Here is an 18,293-nt window from a genome sequence, read left to right as displayed (position 1 = left end):
CAAAAGCTATTCATCCAGTTTCTGGAGACTCAGACAGAGCCCATAGCTTCTGACATCTAGGGCCTCTTTTCAGACACTGCGTAGTCCTTCCTGCAGTAGATTACTCATCACTCTCTGAGCTTAGGACTGAGGTTTCCAAGTAGGTATAAGTCACATGCAAGCAAAAGTACTGTGTCAGATATGATGAATTCCACTCTTATGTTCAAAAATTTAATTCTACTATAATTCCATGATAACTGACATTAAAACTATGTGTTTTTATTTTTTAAATGTTTGAAACCTTACTAAACCAACTGCTGACACTTGCAAGGCCTTCTTACCTTGTCTATTAGATGCATCACGGCACTGAGCTGTTCATCTGTGCTCTCCATGACCACTTTCATGCTAAGGCTGTGAAGCACTCTACTGAGAACCTCACCATCCAGGGGCTGCTGCAGCTGATCTGCAAGTCCCCAAATGGCCTGTGAATCCACATCAGAGACAAGAGTGATATTAGCAGTCCCATACACTTTGTCAATTCTGGCACCACCTTTTGGGTCAAAAAGCAAGATCTGGAAGCGTTTAGGGAATGCATTTAAAGACCCTGTTTCTGGAGTAAGGATGACATCCAATATGGTGTTTCTCTGGCCAGGTTCAAAGACCAAGGTGCCTTCGGTTCTCACAAAGTCCTTCCCAGAAATAGCTGGAGATATGACAGTACGACCAATTGTCTCAGTACTTCTCAACTCCTAAAAATTAAACAACACCACTTCAGTTAAACTATAATACCTCCAACCTTGTCCTAAACAAATCCTTATTCCTTAAACAAATTCCATTTCTCTTAAACTGATGCGCCATAATGACATTACTACTAAAACATGGGGTTTTATATTTTTTCTAATCTCCTAAAATAAATTAGAGAGATAAATACACATCACAACAATGAGGTTAGGAAAGACAGATGCCTTAAAATAGATTAAGAAAGAGAATTAGAAAAAAAATTACTATTGTCTCACAGAATTTCTCCAATTGTGAACATACTAAAAATCATGCTTCAATTAATACATGTTGTGAAATATAAGTACAGAGAAAAAGAGAGAATATTTACATTTTCTTTCTCACCTGGAAATTCTGGGAAGATGGAGTTTAGGAGAGTAAAGAGAAGGCAGAGGGGAGAAAGAAGAAAGCGAAAGAAATTGGTCTCTTGTTGCTCACACTTAGATATGAAAATACCCCAAGGAATAATGACGTTTTTTTTGTAAAATGAAGCATGAGAACTTAATCAAGGAAGTACCAAAGTAATTTGCATTTAGTTATTATGGAGCCACCAAGTATTAAACTCCTAGCACATGACCAGGTGGCATACTGTGGATACAGATGTGAACAACAGAATACCTGCACTCACTGAACCTATTCTAACAGAGGATATAGATAGTACAAAGGTTATAGTATTAACAATATATGTTTACATAAATATGGATTCTATGAAGAAAAATAAGACTAGGTAAGGGAATGCAGGGTGATGGTAAAGTACTGCTTTAGATAAGGTTCCTCAGGGAAGCTCTTAATGTGATATTTGAGCAGAGACCTCAGTGATGTAAAGAAACAGGCCACATGAGGACTTGGAGGAAAATAGTCTAGGCAGAGGGAACAGCAATTACAAAGGCCCTGAGGTTGGAATCATCTCAAAATGTTAGAGGAAGAGCCAGAAGACCAATACAATGGGAAGAAAGACAAAAGTACAAGAGGCTAGCACGAGAGGTGGGCAGGGGTCAGATCATGTACGTCCATTACACAAAGTGTGTCAGGAAGACACTGGAGGATTCCATCAGGAAAGAGACACATTTTATTCATATTTGCATGAGTATTCTGGCTCTTGTGCATAATTTGGCTGTAGCAGGGGATGACCATGGAGGCAAAGAGGAGAGATAAGAGGTGTTTGCATTAGTTTATACAAAAAACAATGGTAGCTTAAAGTAGGATTGTATGAGTAAGATTAAGAGTCAGTTATTTCAATGTTGAGTGGAGAGGAAGAAAACCGAGAATAACTCCTAGCTGTTTCCCTGGATGAATGGTGGAAAACTGGAGGAAATATTGTTAAAGGAGAAATCAAGAGTTATTATACATATTAAGCCTGAGATGCCTTTTAGACATTCAAATGAGGACACCAAGTAGGAGCAATCGGACACATAAATCTGGACGAGGGTGGTGAAGAGGCTGCTGATAAAAATTCAGTTCTCATTTTACAGATGATATTTAAAGAAAACAATAGATTTGGATAGGCTAGTCTAGAGAGTGAGTCTAGGTGAATCCTTATACTTAGTGGTCAGGAAGACCAACATAGGCAACAGGAAGGAGCTGCCAGTGAGGTAAGGGCTAAGAGTGGGAAAGTGTGATGTTTCAGAAGAAGAGCATGCTTCCAGAAGGAGGAAGTGACCAATTGTGTTAAAAAGGGAAGAATCAACGAAGATGGAGTTTTTAAGAACACCTGCATCACAATGGTAGGAAAAAAGCCTCACTGAAGGAAACAAAAAAATAGCCTATTGGCTTCAGAATAGGTAAATTAAACTATCTATTGGAATACTATGTCACAGTGAAAGTGAAAGAACTACACACGTTGACGTGGGTATTTCTCAGAAACATACTGAGCAAAGAAGCACACCATAAAACAATACACTTGGCAGATCTCATCTGCATAATTTCCAAAACAGGTAAACTTAAACAGCTTATGATAGGTGATAAAACTATTAATAAAAAGAGAATAATGCAACATGAGATTCAGGATAGATGTTATCTGCAAGAGAAGGAAAGGTTATTCTACAAGGAAAAAGCAGGATGGCATCAGAGAAGGATTCATGGTGGCTATGTCTATGATCCTGTCAAAGCTGAATTTCTTAAGCCTAGGGGGTGGTGACTTTATTACTACAAACTGTATACATTCTATCCACTGTTTTCCGGTAAGATTTATTTCACAAATTGGACATTTAAAAAAGATGAAACAATTAAAATGTTCTTGTATTTATAAAATACATATAAAAACAAGTAGCACTATGCAATTTAAAAGCAACAACAGAAATTATTATAGAAACAGCCTTTGAATAGAATAGGCAATGTGAGAATAAAGGGGGAAGGCATGTTCTTTCTTGAGCTTCTGTGCTTTGGGCTAGAACACACATATATAAATGAAATAATTTGAAATTGGTTTTCAAATTTGGCTTAGCCATAGGCCTATTTAATTTAATGATAACTGGAATGAGTGATATTTTCATCATCTCAAATCTTTATATCCTTAACTTTATATTACAAACATGTAGATATGAGAGAACTCATGCTAAGACTATAGTATTTGCATACTGGCGATGCTGACCTACCGCAGTGTATGTACACTGCAGCTGATGTTTTAACTACATTATGAAAATCTATTTAAAGTAAAATAAAGACAGATATTGCTACAGCTTGATCCCCAATTATTTTCTTATTTTTGCCAGCTACTGGAAAATAGAATTATATGTCTTTGTCTTCTGGCAGCTGCCTAGCATCCGGAGAGAAAAAATGCAGGGACAATGAAGCAATAGGAAAATAAAAAAATACTGGAGAAGTGAAACTTTGATTTCTAATTTTTAAAATTAAACTTTTTATTTTGAGATAACTGTAGATTCATATGCAGTTATGAGAAATAATAAAGAGTGATCTCCTGCATCTTTTACCCAATAGCCCTCGTTGGTAACTATAATAGATCACAAACAGGATACCGATATTGATACAGTAGAGACACAGAACGTTTCCATCACCACAGGGATCCTTCACGCTGATTTTTATAGTGTTATAAAAATACTCTATGAGTTATACATGCTAGTGACAGCACGTGTTTTTGCAAAGCATCATTTATGAAGAATCTAGAAAGAATATTAATAAATATGATTGAGATATTGGCATTCAGAGTCTTATTTTGGCGACTTTAATTCCCTTCTCTGAATGTATGAACTAGCTTAAAATGTGCCTCAAATCTCTTTATCATCTGTTCTTCATCACCAGTCCTCTACCCTACAAAGTAGTGAGCCTATGATTATATATATTTCACGGGAGAAGTAGAATAAAGCACATTTTTTTTCTTACTTCTTTTCCTATCTTAAATGCTTGAAAGAAAAAATACTAAAATCTCCCCACTATGAATAATTCTCTTTGTGTTCATATCACTTCAGCGGTATTTATAATGGAGTTTATTTCTATTCTCATAGACAAGCTTTTCTGCCGGGGAAGCTTCTAGGACAGCCTACAACCCAGAGCTCTAGTCCTCACCTCCCATCCCTGACTCGCATGATTGCTACAGCAAACTGGCTGCACGTGTTGTATTTTATACATGGAACATTCTATGGTTTGAGCCACCTGATAGCGACACAACTAAGCATATACTAAACAGCACTTTATAAAAACAAACAAACAAACACCATCAAAACCCTGAGGCCTAAAGAGTCACCAGGTTTGGAATTTTGAAAAAGAATAAATGGTGACACTGATCAGAATGGAAGTTTTCAAATTGTGGGTTTCTTGGAGTTACATGAATAAAGAATTAAAAAAGAGAGCTAAGGTGGGCAAGTTCCAACTTGTGCTTCAAACAGAGTAGATAACCCTTTTGCTTCAATATAGTAGAGTTTTGCTATTAAAACAAAGTTTAAAAAATAATGCTGGATAGATGTACAGTTTGTTTGGACCAACCGCAGGATCTGGTCACTTAGTGTCACATAAAATTGCTCTCTGAATCCCTAGATACCCACCTGCTCCCTCTCTTTAAACTGATGTCACCTAATAGGATGGATGTGAACTCATGCATTTAAAAAACTATAAAGACAAATTAGTATTTGAAGTTCTGGAGAAAGTTTTCAACTAGTTCAGATATAAGCAGTAACAAAGACTTATTTTTGATGCTTATTCAGTTATATGGTGAAGAAATTTTAGCTTTCTAGAGATCTTATAGAACAGATTTACATAAGATAGTCTCCATAATACAATCGGCTTTTCCAAAAGAAAGAACAATACAAAAGACTACCATTAAAACATGATCTAAGTGAAAAATTGAACTATTTCAAGGATAAAGCTTAACGTTATAAACAATGTGAATTATGATAGCATCATAAGAAAATAATGTATCGATTATTCTCCATTTCATTACAAACACTATAAAGAAGAAAACCTTAATGTATGTTAATACATATCTCATTGTTACCTGGGTACTGAAGTTAACAGACATCATCACTCCTGTCCCAGAATCTCTGGACACCTGCAAACTGATTAAAGTGGCCTTTTTATGAGCCACTGGCAGCCGAGAACCCACAGAAAAATATATGAGGCTTTGGGGTTCATCACTCTGTAAGAATTTAATCTGTGCAAATCTGGCACTATTGTTTATTGCTGCTCCAGCAGTTACTTCATACAGTTCCACAAAAAAATGCATTTCTACTTGAGGTATCTGATGATGAAAGAAACAAAAAGAGGATGATTACTAATATATTTCTATTTTAAGATAATTCTGATGTTAAGAATTAGCATTATTCATATTCATAATTACAGAACTAAATATATATCTAGAGATACATTCTGTATAATTACAGAATTAAATTCTTAATATTTTTTTTGGTCTTTCTTTAAGAAACATCATTACTCTCCCTCGGTGAGCTTCTTAATAGAAAGTTAATGTTAGGAGACAATCTTCTTCTATAAGTGTGTACTTCACTAAGTAAAAGTGTAAATAAAATATATTCATACAATGAAATGTTATTTAGTAGTTAAGAGGAATGAACTATTTCAATACTTTCCAATGTGAATGGATCTGAAAACACGGAGTGAAAAAAATCAAGTTGCATAATAATATATATAGCATGATAAAATGATGTAAAGTTAAAAATTACATAAAGCTTACTAAATATCACTAATGAATACATATCTGTTTAAATATTTAAAAACAAAACAATGCCATGACAGTAGCTGGCTTAGGTGGAGGGGCTGGTTGGGTTGGGCAGAACGTGGAGTTTGAGACATTCACTGTGGATAGAGGAAAAAAGAGAGCTTCAGCTTTGTCCATAAAATTTTATTTCAAAAAGGTTTTACATAAATATAACCAAATATTGATAATAGTCAATTCAGTAATTTTATGTATTTTTAAAAATTCCTCAAAATTCAGTATCAAGAAGTATAAATTTAGTCTGCTGGTTATAGTTTGCTCATGTTTCACTTCGGTTCTTTCTCCATAATCTCAAATAATTTATTTTCTAAAGCCTGAGTTCAATTTTATAACATACTGTCAATCACCCGTTTATACTTATTCACTCTTACACAATAATCTAAACATCTTAGCAGCATTGCTAGCTTCCTGACATAACTCAAAGCTAAGCTGATGCATTTTCATCTGTATTTGTCATTGTATAATCTGACATAATGCATCATTTTTATTTATCAGCAAGGGTCTCACTCATCATTTGTTTTGTGATCATTTTAATGAGGCTTATTATACTATGAAACAGTAGCACAAATTTTAGTATTATCTAAGAATAAGTTGTATGTTAGTCACATACAGTAAATGAACTTTTACTGTCTAAAGAAATATGTTTAGCTTTCATATAGCACATATCATTCTTTCCATTTTTTTGATTAATTGTCAGTAAATATTTAAATATGGTAAAAACTGTACTCTTCCCACTTTTGAGAAACTAAATTTGACAAATACAAGAAACTAAAACACTAGGAAAGTATGAATAATTATTTTCAAGAACTATTATTCCCTAATGTCCAAGAGAGCTTTAATTCACAATAGTTTCATTTAACTAAGGTTTTCAGCATATTACATTATTTTATATTTCAGTATATTATATTATAGCACAGATTTTTCTCTTTATTTTCTGGTAAAATATTTCTTCTCATTGTAACAATGATTAGAACACTGCTTATAATCACTTAGTCAAAAGAATATGTTATAATCTAAGTAAGAAACTGTCTAAAACTGAACCATGTAAAGATGGGTGCCACACATAATTAGACTAGAGACAAAAGGAATCTTGCAGTTTTACAAAGAAATACTCTATTCAATCAATGCCAGAAGTATATTGAGAAACCAAAACTCACAGATTATACCTGAATCTCTCTAGACTTAAATATGACTGGAGATCTCACAAGAACTCATTTCGTGTGTAACTGCCAGCAGAGCAGATTGCCTTCTTAGTTAGATCAGAAGCATTTCAGGATGATCTTTTGCCCTACTTGTATAAAATGGTTTTTCCAGGGCTCATACTTGCCAAGAAGCAGACTAACTAATAATGAAACAATATCTTACTTACTTAAATATTTTTTAAAAATATTTGCAACAAATGTTTAAAAATCTGTTTAGTTTAAACAGATTTGTGGGTTAAAGATGTGCTTCCTAAATTAACTATTACCTTCAAATATTTTGCTATTATAGAATCATTAGATAAAGCAGTAGAGAAAGAAGGAATTCAAAAGATGAGTTTTAATCTTGGCCTAGGGAAAGTTACTTAAATTCTTTATAACTTAAAAAATGAAAGTAGAGATGATAATTAGAGATATGATAGAGTAAAAAACTTTGAGTTGAGGGTCAGGAGACTGGATTGAGTTTACGAGAAACCACCATTAATCACTAGTATAATTCTATGCATGAATATGTTGTGTTGGCTGTGACTGGTTATAACTCCTCTACCACTAGTACAGATGTACCTTCTTCTCAATCACTAAATGCCATGGACCTCATTCCCACCCATTGTGAATAACAGTTATACTAACACTTTCTTACGAAGGGCCAACTCTTTGCCAAGAACCGCGCAGAGGACATCTCCATGACCTTGTTTAATCTAAGCCCTATTATTAAACCCATCAAACTGGAAGGGCTCAGGAAGGCTAAGTAACTTGTCTAATGTCACCCAGCTCATTTAGTGAAAGACCTAAGATTTGAACCTAGGTCTTCTATCATCAGAGCCCAAACTCCTAACCACCATATTACCTCCCAGAATATGTTCAGTATCCTTGAAGGCATTCCCTGATAAAAAATAAAGAGATGGTTCTTAGATCAAAAGTTAAGAAATAGTTAGTTATGCTGCTCTGCTGGGACCTCCAAATAATTTCTCAAAGACCACTAAAGAAGAATTTGTCTGCAAAACCATTTTCATTTATATGTCTAGGTATCAGTTTAGCAGACATAAAAAGAATCTGAACTGGATGAGTAATAAGTTTCCTTCTAGTCATAAAATTTAATTTGTTAAAATAAATATTAGAAACTTTTTAAAAAATATATTTTTTCCACTCTTCTAGGAATATAATCTTCCTTCTTCCTTCTTTTAAAACTTTCTCTTACTGAAACTGGAATGTGTATTACTCTTGCCTATACCTTGCCAAAGAAGACAATGAGAGCAAAATGCCTTGAATATTAGCAGCAGGAGAAAAATCAACTCTATGATTTGAACATTACAGTAGAAAAAGAAATAAGAGGTGAGGCTAAATTCTCTTGCCTAACTGAAACTACTTGGATATGAGCTCAGTAGCATTTCATGAGTTAGGAAGAAAGATATACACAGTTAGCATCCTATCTATTGCCTCTCTCATTTTCTTACTCTTTAATTATAGTATCTTTAGTGTGTAGGTATTCTCCTGCAAGAAGGGCAAGCTCAGAGGAAGTAGTCTCTTCTTTCACCTAAATTCTAACTTCCCTATTTTCCTTCCCCTCAGCTTCTCTAAGACCACCCCAGTTTGGCTCTTCTCCTTTCTAACCTCTCTCCTGCAATAGAGACCCCTTCAAGCAGTATTAAAGCACAATTCTCTATTTTTTAGAATGCTTTCTATATCTGGCTGCTGTCACCAATAAGGTATTTCCATTCTGTGAAAACTGTTTTCATCACACGCAAGCCTCACTTTAAAGAACCAACTCGGCAAAAGACTGATAAACACATTTATCCAAACAGCAATGAAGGATTAAAATGATTTTGAACTCAAAGATTTTTCTTACAATTCTGAGGTAAACACCTATTGTATGATAGATGTTTTAAGTCTTGTGAGAACTGTCCAAGATGCTAATTCACCAAAATTCTTACTTGAGATAAAATGTACAATAGAATCTTCAGTAACTCATGTATGCTACACATATTTATGGAGTGATGGGAAGAATGCAAAGATTAATAAAAACCATGTCCTAATTTCTAAGCAGCTGAGAGTCCAACAGTCAAGATGAAATATGTATGTTTTGACCCTGCATGTAACTGATAACTTCCATAAGAAAGGCATAGATAAAGTCTTTGTGAATTTAGAGAATTAAGAATTCTAATTGGAGATACCATGGGAGGAGAATCACGGAGGAAGTCTTGAGGACTATTCAGATTAGCCCTCAAGAAAGAGTTAGGAAATGTAGGGCTCTGGGGGTTGCTGAAGGCATAAAACTATTTGAACAAATGCACAGAAGAGGATTTAGATGTTTTCAAATAGAATAACATGATCGAATGTTTTAAATACTGAAATTTCAGTTCCTCCTTTCTAATGAGATAGTAAGAATGAGTAGCTGATGAAACTCACAGTAAAATACAATAATATGATATGTTAAATTTTAAAAAATTAGTGGGAATTCAATATTTTAAAAACTTATTTCCTAGCTCTATCACTTCCAATGTAGCCCAGAGCAGCAGAACCCTTGCCAACCATCAGCTCTCATGAATATCTCTAGTGTAGGTATTTAGACCGCTCTAAAACTCTTTCTGATGAAAGAAATCAAGTCCTTGGATAGTAGTTGATTGATGGTTAAGATTAGGAGAAATCAGGATAAGTCTGGAAATGTGCTAACATGCTTCCAGAGATTTCTAAACCAAAATAGAAAGATTAAAAAAAAGCAGCTTAATAGGACTTTCAGTGAAGTAGCATGACTATTGGAGTAGCAAAAAGAAAATCATTTAGTAAGTAATTAAAATTAGCTGAATTTGAGTCTTTTAAAAATATCTGTGTATGAGCACACTCATACGGTTCAAACCCATGTTGTTCAAGGATCAACTGTATTTTCGATCCGCGATTGAGAATCCACATATGTGGAAAGAGAGCCAACTTAATTTATAAGTGGGTTTTCAACTTTGAGGGTTGTTGGCAACCCTAACCCCTGCACTTTTCGGGGTCAACTGTAATTGCGTTTGTGCATGCTTTTCTGCTATTTTGTTTGGCATGTACAAAGAAACCATGACACTTCTGAATATTCATAATATTATGTCTAGTTTTTATATTAATTAATTGAGTTTAATAAATTAAGTAGTAGACGAAGAGCAAATACTGAGTGCTCCTTAGGTTTTAAAGTATCACAGAACAGTCATTAAAAAAAACACATGATTACTAAATGTTATCATGAACTAATACCGTCTGAATAATTCAGATTCCCTTCGAAAGAGGGGTATGTCTGTCTTCTAGGTGCCATGTGCAACATGAACCAATAGGAATTTATCCAAAGGCTCACCAAGCATGGCCTCTGTGCCTCTCCAGTACATCAAAACTGAACTTTCTAACTACCTATGAAGAGAGAATGAGAGAACTTTAATTCTATGATGAAATCTATGGATATAGTATAATATGATCAAATCTACAGATATAAGAAGAGCAAAACACTAAACATTCAGAGTAATCAGAGACACTAATCTGACTAAAAATGACTCACAGGATCATTCATTCACACAACGAGCAGGTCGGCCCAGAAGAATCTTGGAAATGACAAAAAATAGAAGTGGAGTAAACTGATGCACATTTTTTTAATTGAGATATAATCGACATATAACATGTATTAGTTTTAGGTGTATAATAATGAGCTTATTTACAAAAATTCTCTAATGTAATAAATTCTAGGTCTGAAGTCCATTGCCCAGCAAAGAGATAAAGGCTTATGGCTAGGCAAGACATAAAGGATCTCCACATAATCGATGTGTAAGTTTCAATAAAGTGGCTTTAAAATTACTTATTCTAAAGAAATACAATTGAAAGTTGACAATACTGTGCCTCTTCATTTCTTACCTTCCCTGGTTTGAGCTCAGTGGTGATAAAGCACTTTGTTTGACCCGCGGTACAGGTGGTAGTCCCTGACACAGAGAGAAGTGTATCTATTAGGTTTACACCATCCTTCTGGAGCACGGCGGCTGTTTTGTTAAATGTGATTCGCCAGGAGACCTTCACATCTTCAAAGGCCCTAGGAACAAAGTAAAACTTATGCAAATGCAGTAACAGAGTACATTAGGCCTGAGTCTGATGCAGAATGTGTTATCACTGTGCCTAAGTGTACCACTTCATCTAAAGCATAACACTTAGTTTACATGGCATGCTTTGACCGTACTCTATTCAATACTGAAAAAGTATTTATTGAAATACTACATATCAGGAATGTGAAAACAAATAATATTTTTCTGCCTACTATGCCCGTTATGTACCAAAAATATGAAAATAAAAATTATAGAGAACCCCTGCCTTCAAGCAAACATTCCTTATTTTTTTTTAAATTAAATGTATTGGGATGTCATTGGTTAATAAAATTACACAGGTTTCAAGTGTACAAATCTATAATATATCATCTGTATACTGCATTGCATGTTCACCACCCTAAGTTACTCTTCATCTTTTAACAAGAATTCTTCTAAAGGAAGAACACAATTGCTAAAAATGGTTGCTATAAAAATAAAGAGCAAGAGATTAATCTACATTTTACAGACACTATTTAGATCCAGATGGAAAAAGTAATATACATACATGTACATTTTTGCATACCAAGTGCATGTATGTGATAAGCATTCAGAAAATGTGTACAACGCTAAGTTGCAAGCAAATGTCAGTACTCTGAGTCTCCCTAACAGGACATGGTTGCATATGGGAGTGACTGAAGAAAAGAATAAATATAACAAAGTGATGACTTACATCTGTATGGTACTTATGAAGTACAAAATGATCAAAGTAGCCCTAAATCATGTTCATACACCAAATGTGTTAAATTATAGATTAAGAACTAGAACAGCATATGAGGATGAGATATTCAGAGCTGTGGCAGCCATCTGGAGACAATGAGGAGAGATATCACTGACACACTGAAGAGGCAAAATGGAAAAGATAAGAACCCAGCCCAAGTGTTTGGCGACATTGATGAGTCACTGAAACAACTCTGGAACTGCCAACTTCTAAGCTTTGTATTATTAAGATTAATTAAATGTCTTTATTGTTCAATAAAAAAAAAAAAAGAACTAGAACATCTGAATCGTGACAAAGCAAATTCCATACTATGTGCTTTTATCAATATTTCATCCTGCCTTGACCATTTTATCAATTCAGATTAGATACTGTATAGACACACAGGCTGTTACATCTTCCCCATATATAAAAACACACCTGTTTGGCTGCCTTGTGACAATAAGATGCAGTCTATTCCTATCAGTTCCTTCACCCAGCTCAAGTCCACTCTGAGACTCCTCACTAAATCCTATGATGCCATTTTGAAGATCACTTCCTGAAAAGAAAATTGGACAATTATAATATGTCTCAGTCTTTAAAAAATCTCCAATGCTTCACTAATCTTTCCAGCTCAGGTGGTATAAAAGTGAGAAATTCACAAGCGAGTTGGGGGGGGGGGCGCTATAATTTTTAAAGATCTTTCCTAAAAATAGACTAGAATTAAAATGGTAACATGAAGATAGCTAACACTTTGAAAACAGAAGACCAGAAGAAAAAAAGAACATCAAATCCTACTGCCCACGCCGACACACATGTTTATCTCTCTCTGATGAGACCCTACATTTGACAGTTCTGGACATTTTATGTCTGTTCACAGTTGAAAGTCAGTATATTGTCATAGAATGTAAGTCCTGCCAGAGCAGCAATTGTTTTATTTACTGCCATATTCTTAGTATCAAAAAGAGTGGCCAGTATATTGTAAGTGTTCAATAAAAAATTATTAAATAAATGAACTCCACTGAACTGATTTACCATCCAATAAAAGAATTGACCCAAAGACCATTTATGATATACATTCGGTTATTTGTCCCAGAGAAAAATAGATTAAGGAACTCTTGAGTATCTCTGAGTAAAAGAAAATGCTTTGAGCAACGCTTGAGATTGTAGGCACCATCATACCACAAAATTGTGTTAGACTGGAAAATACCTCGGGCCTACACTGTACTGAAATAGTCTAGTGTTTTATCATAGTATCATCTGAAACTCAAAAACACAGTATAAAACTATAAAAAAGCTGAGTAGGCAAGAATCATGAGATAGCCTTGTCAAGACTCTAATATTGTAAGGTATTGACAAGTCAAGCTAATCCACTTAAATACAGTATAATTTCAGAGGAAAACTACAAATTATCACCAAAAGATTTTATAAAATACATAAGGAACTCTTTAAAAAAAAACTGCTTTTTTAAGCTATCATAAGATATATACCCAACAGTACAAAAACTATATAAACTGTATTGGTTCAAAAGCAGGACAGCAGAAAGTAGTTTTGATCTATTCCCCAACAGATACGAAGAATTTCCTGACAAAGAGATCTTAGACTTTGGGATGGATGATTTAAAGTGGTTGAGAAATTCAGAATGAGGTCTTAAAACAGGATAGGCAATCATATATTTGGATGACTAAATGATTTTCCAGAATAAGAACACGAACTTAACTATGTTTAAGGTTTTCTCTCTATTGTAAAAGTATAGATTTATAGATTGTTTAATTGGTTCTGAGCTAAGTGACATTTACCGTCCATTAAATTTTAGCCTGGCACCTCAGAACAATAGGTGTTCATGTTATGAGTCCATGACATAGGAAAACAATATTTTTAATGAATTATTATGTGTGATTCAAGAAATTTGCCCTCTTAAATTTAAGACAGAATGACCTTACTGCAAATTTGGTACCACAAAAGTACATTTTTATCTCCATCACTCCAAAGACACACCTGTAATAATGATCATGGCAAAAGCTGCGAATCCAGTGTCATCCTTTCCCTTCACAATCTGTGCTCCTCCTTCAGGGTCTGTGAGAAACACATAAAAGAATTCCTGTCCCTCAGGCTCATCATCATCCAAAATTTGAACCAATATTTTCCGTTCTCTTTCTCCATCTATAAACGTAAGGAAAAGAGTGTGTTCTTCAAAGTCTTCTTCTTCAATTGCCCATGTTAGGTTGGAGATTCCATAGATATCATGAAAGGGCAATGCATTTGGTTCCTTCTGAGCAGATCTTCCACCAAAGGTTTTAACTATTACACTGACATTGCCAGTAGACCCACCAGTTCTTCGGATAAGAACTTCTGCAGCATTAAATGTACCATTCACCATCTCCTCTTCAACGTAAACAATGGGTGGCCCAAGACTAAATGTTCCATGAATGGAAACATCTGCAGTTACAGTGGCCCCGTCAGGCTTCTCAGACATGGCAGGTGTACCAAGAAGGGTGACTTGTTTCTCAGGAACAGCAGATATACCAGTTGCCTCAGTAACAGTGGCAGCCATTTCAGTCATTTGTGGAATGGCTGTTATTTTGCTTGTGTCAGGGCGTTTGGTGGAGGAGTCGATTTCTACAGGAATGAGAGCTGTGTCAACTGCTATAGCTACAGTTGTTTTGGGGAAAGAAACATCCATTCCTGCCAGGTCATCATTATCCAATATTGTGATTACTGCCACACTAAAATCTAGATTAAGGCGTGGTCTCCAATTAGCTTTTGTAAACTTTTGTAATCCTTTAATTTCTACTGAAGTTAGATTAATGTAAAAAAATTCTTCTATTTCAGGAAGCTGATCATTAATAATTATTATTTCAAAATTAACTTCAGTTTGGAATTTTTTAAAAAGCAGTTCCCCGTTCTGAACAGGCTCAAAATCTTCCAGTGGCTTTGCACTTCCTGCAGTTGTCTGATAGGAAACTTTAATGAGATTGCCATGGAACCCAAAGAGTCTTTGTACATGTAATCTGATCATCTGTGTATCCTCTGACACTATGATGTTTCTTGAACTAGGAGAAAATTGAAAGATTCCCATTGGTTCAATTTCAGCAACAGTGAAACCTGATCTGGAAAAAAAATTAAATCATAAAAGAAATGATGAAATATAGGAATACCAACCACTGTAGAGATTGATCTTTCACAAATTGATATGCCCTTTTGAATTCAATAAAATCTTACTTATTGATGAATATATCAGAGCACAAGAAATGTAAGAACAGGAGCTAACATTGGGTGGGTGATAGGACCTAACAAGTTTTAGCCAAGTGAAGAGTTCATAGGTTTCTGCTGTTTCTCCAGTCATCCCAGAGTAGTTCTCTGAAGGGTCTGAAACATCAGGCTATCTTTTATGGTCAGTACACAGGGAACCAAAATCTCTTAGGATGCTCTGGCTGTCAGCCATGTTTCTTACCTACCAAATAGAAATAGTCACCCCCGCTAGATGCAAAATTCTTGCCTCTTCCAACAGGCCTGTAATGGGACTATTCTCTCACACAAATGTTGCTAAAATTTTACACGTGAATTGGAAGAAATGTCCATGACTGAGTGGTTAAACCTTAGCTTTATCTTATTTTGTTGTGCGTTAATAGTTATGTCAGAGGTAATACTGGTAGCACATCAGCTTAATCCAGATCACAAACATATTTTCTTTGGCTAACAGTTTATTTTTTTTTAAATCTAAATTTGAATGCCTTTAGAGAGGACACCCCAGAGCCCATTCCTCTCTATTGTCAAGCACTGATAGCTCGATACATCGCACAGTGGTTGAGAGCTAAGATGGGGCCAGAGAGCCTGGATTCAAATCATGGCCCCAACACTTGGTAGCTGTGTGACACTAGGTCCGTTACATCATCTATCTGTGGCTCACTTTCTTCAACTATAAAATGGGACTAATAATAGTATCTACGTCATATGGTTGAAGAGTAAAAAAGTAAACATATCTTTCTTAAAGCGATGAGTGGCCTAATGTAAGCACTATAAAACTGTTAGCTATTATTGGTGTTGTTAAAGGCATCTGAATTTGTTACCTTGAAATATATTTGGTGGCCAAACACTTTAGAAATGGCATATGTATAACCTAAAGTCATATTCGATTCTGCCAACTGGTATCTCCCACACATAAACATATATACAAACACACTTAAACACACACATTTCCTCCATTTTCCAAATAAGAAAACCGAAGAACAGAAAGATCAAGTAACTCTCCCCAAGTCACATAGCAAATAAGTGGCAGAGTCAGGGCTAAATTCATGAATCTGGCTCTAAGGTCTGCCTTCCGTTGTTCTGATCAAGTCTACCCCAGGTATGAGAAAAATAAATTGCTTTTGGCTGGTACATTTTTACCTGCAAATACTTTAAAAAATTAATTTTGAAAGAGCCACTGGTACAAGTCACATTATTACCCTACTACAATTCCTTCCTCTTACTCTGAATCCCTTGGGGAAATCAAGGATTTTTCAGCTGCTTCTCAGAAGACAGCCCCCTTTAAAAATAGGTGACTTTACCACTATGGTTCTTTTCGGAGATGTTACCCCAGTTCAGCATTCTCACTTCGGAGGTCATGACGAGCTCTCTCCAAGGCAAGCAGTGGGTGGTGACTCGGAAAGCCAGCCTTCCTCCATGCCATGGGGTCTTGGCATGCAGGCCACATGTTACTCTATACCAAAACTATTTTTGCATCTGCTTCAAGGAAAGTGATGCTTGTGTTTTTCTGTTTCAACTAATAAATTCCAGATTACTCCTCAGAGACATTCTTGGTTGAGAATCGAGTTGGTCTTACCGAAGTTGAGCCCCACCGGGGGCACTGCTCTGCACTCCCGAGAGGTGAACGACAAAGGCCTCTGGCTGACCAGGGCTGGGAAATGTCCACAGGGAGACTCTTTTACTTTGTTCTCCATGGGAGAATGACAGGCTCCCTGAAAACAAACATGAAAAGGGAATTAGGGCATCAGTTCTGAGTTCTTAAATTGGGATTCAACTTTTAAAAACGTAGTGAAAGTAAAACATTTAAAAAGTGGGAGAGGGGGATAAATGAACTTATAGGGAGCTTCCTAGACCATACAAACCCTGTCTTCAACTCGTCTGCACAACTCGTCATGGTAGAGAGCAAACCATCTAACATTTGCATCTCACTGACCCTCATAGAGCTAATGGTATATAATTAGAAATAGATGAAGTAACAGTTGCTCTACTGTCAGAAATAGTCAGGTAAACATGTTATGGAAAGATGTGCCTTTTTTCTTATTACTGTATGGTCCAAATTAAGTTTTTAGAATTACTTTTATCAAATCCTAATGCATAAATGGCATAGTCTGCTTAGTGACCATTATTTCCCAGGTGAGGTATGAAGTTTTTAATTTGACGGACTAAACTTTGTCTCATTCTCATCCAGTAGCCTTTGCAACTCTGATCACTCTAATATGGGAGAACTATATTAGGAAACAAATAGTTCACTGTCCAGAGTTAGAATGATCCAAGAAAATTAGTGGCCAATTATATATCTCCATGTTCTACAGAGCAGATCTTAGAAAAACTATGATTTACCCAGTTTTGGAGTCATGTTGCCAACAACAGTGAATTCGGGGATTTCTAACCCAGGAGCATATCCAGCCACCCAGGCAACCACGAGAGCGCCGTATGTGCCTCTCCTAGAAATCACGACTTGGCTTGTTCCAGCAGTGATATCCGTGAGTGAAAAAGCAGTAGATTCAAATCCAACCTGGGGGGGGAAACATGCTGAGAATATTTTATTTTTCTCTAAAGGTTCCTGTTTTCTGAAAAATGGGTTAAAAGTCAACTTTCTCTTTGTATACACAATATATTTCCCTGTTATTCAATTAATGAATGATGTTTAAAATATGACCTCTGAGCCTTGAAAATTTATTCTATTTTATAATTCTTATTACAGTTTATAGCTTTATTATTTTTTATCAAAATGAAATCCTTCAAATTAATAATATCTAAAAAAGACAAACATTTTTATGGCTAAAAGAGAGCAAAAGATTAAAAACAGCATTTAGGTATGATTTGTTCATGGGTCTTTATAGAACCTGATCTATTTAGAACTTAAATTTGACTTTTAAGACATAATAATAAATTCTTTGTTTATAAAGTAAGCATCATGAACTAGATTTTCTATTAAGGGTTTTTAGAGCACATACATACATACATACATACATACATACATACATACATAGATGAAAAAGGTGAAAAAGATGATCATTCTAATATTCTAAAAAAAATCATCTTTTCAACCACATCAAGCAAGATCTTGTTGTAAGGGCAACCTTCCCTGGCTCCTCTGAGATTTATAGATGAATTAA

General features: G+C 35.3%; 1 protein-coding gene across 1 annotated transcript in view; it reads right to left on the bottom strand.

Annotated features, from left to right (window-relative positions):
- Positions 1-18,293, bottom strand: part of ADGRV1 (adhesion G protein-coupled receptor V1) — a 494,515-nt gene that overhangs the window by 291,893 nt on the left and 184,329 nt on the right. The window contains exons 75-81 of the mRNA XM_023522723.1: positions 17,515-17,689; positions 16,751-16,886; positions 13,924-15,035; positions 12,367-12,484; positions 11,011-11,182; positions 5,204-5,446; positions 321-728 (exon numbers count right to left, since the gene is read on the bottom strand). Coding sequence (XP_023378491.1) covers positions 321-728; positions 5,204-5,446; positions 11,011-11,182; positions 12,367-12,484; positions 13,924-15,035; positions 16,751-16,886; positions 17,515-17,689 — 2,364 coding nt within the window. The remainder of the gene's footprint in view (positions 1-320; positions 729-5,203; positions 5,447-11,010; positions 11,183-12,366; positions 12,485-13,923; positions 15,036-16,750; positions 16,887-17,514; positions 17,690-18,293) is intronic.

Source organism: Pteropus vampyrus, unplaced genomic scaffold (assembly GCF_000151845.1).
Source record: "Pteropus vampyrus isolate Shadow unplaced genomic scaffold, Pvam_2.0 Scaffold11, whole genome shotgun sequence".
Taxonomy (NCBI): Eukaryota; Metazoa; Chordata; class Mammalia; order Chiroptera; family Pteropodidae; genus Pteropus; species Pteropus vampyrus.
The sequence above is the reverse complement of the archived record's forward strand: the minus strand, read 5'-3'. Positions and strand labels throughout refer to the sequence as shown.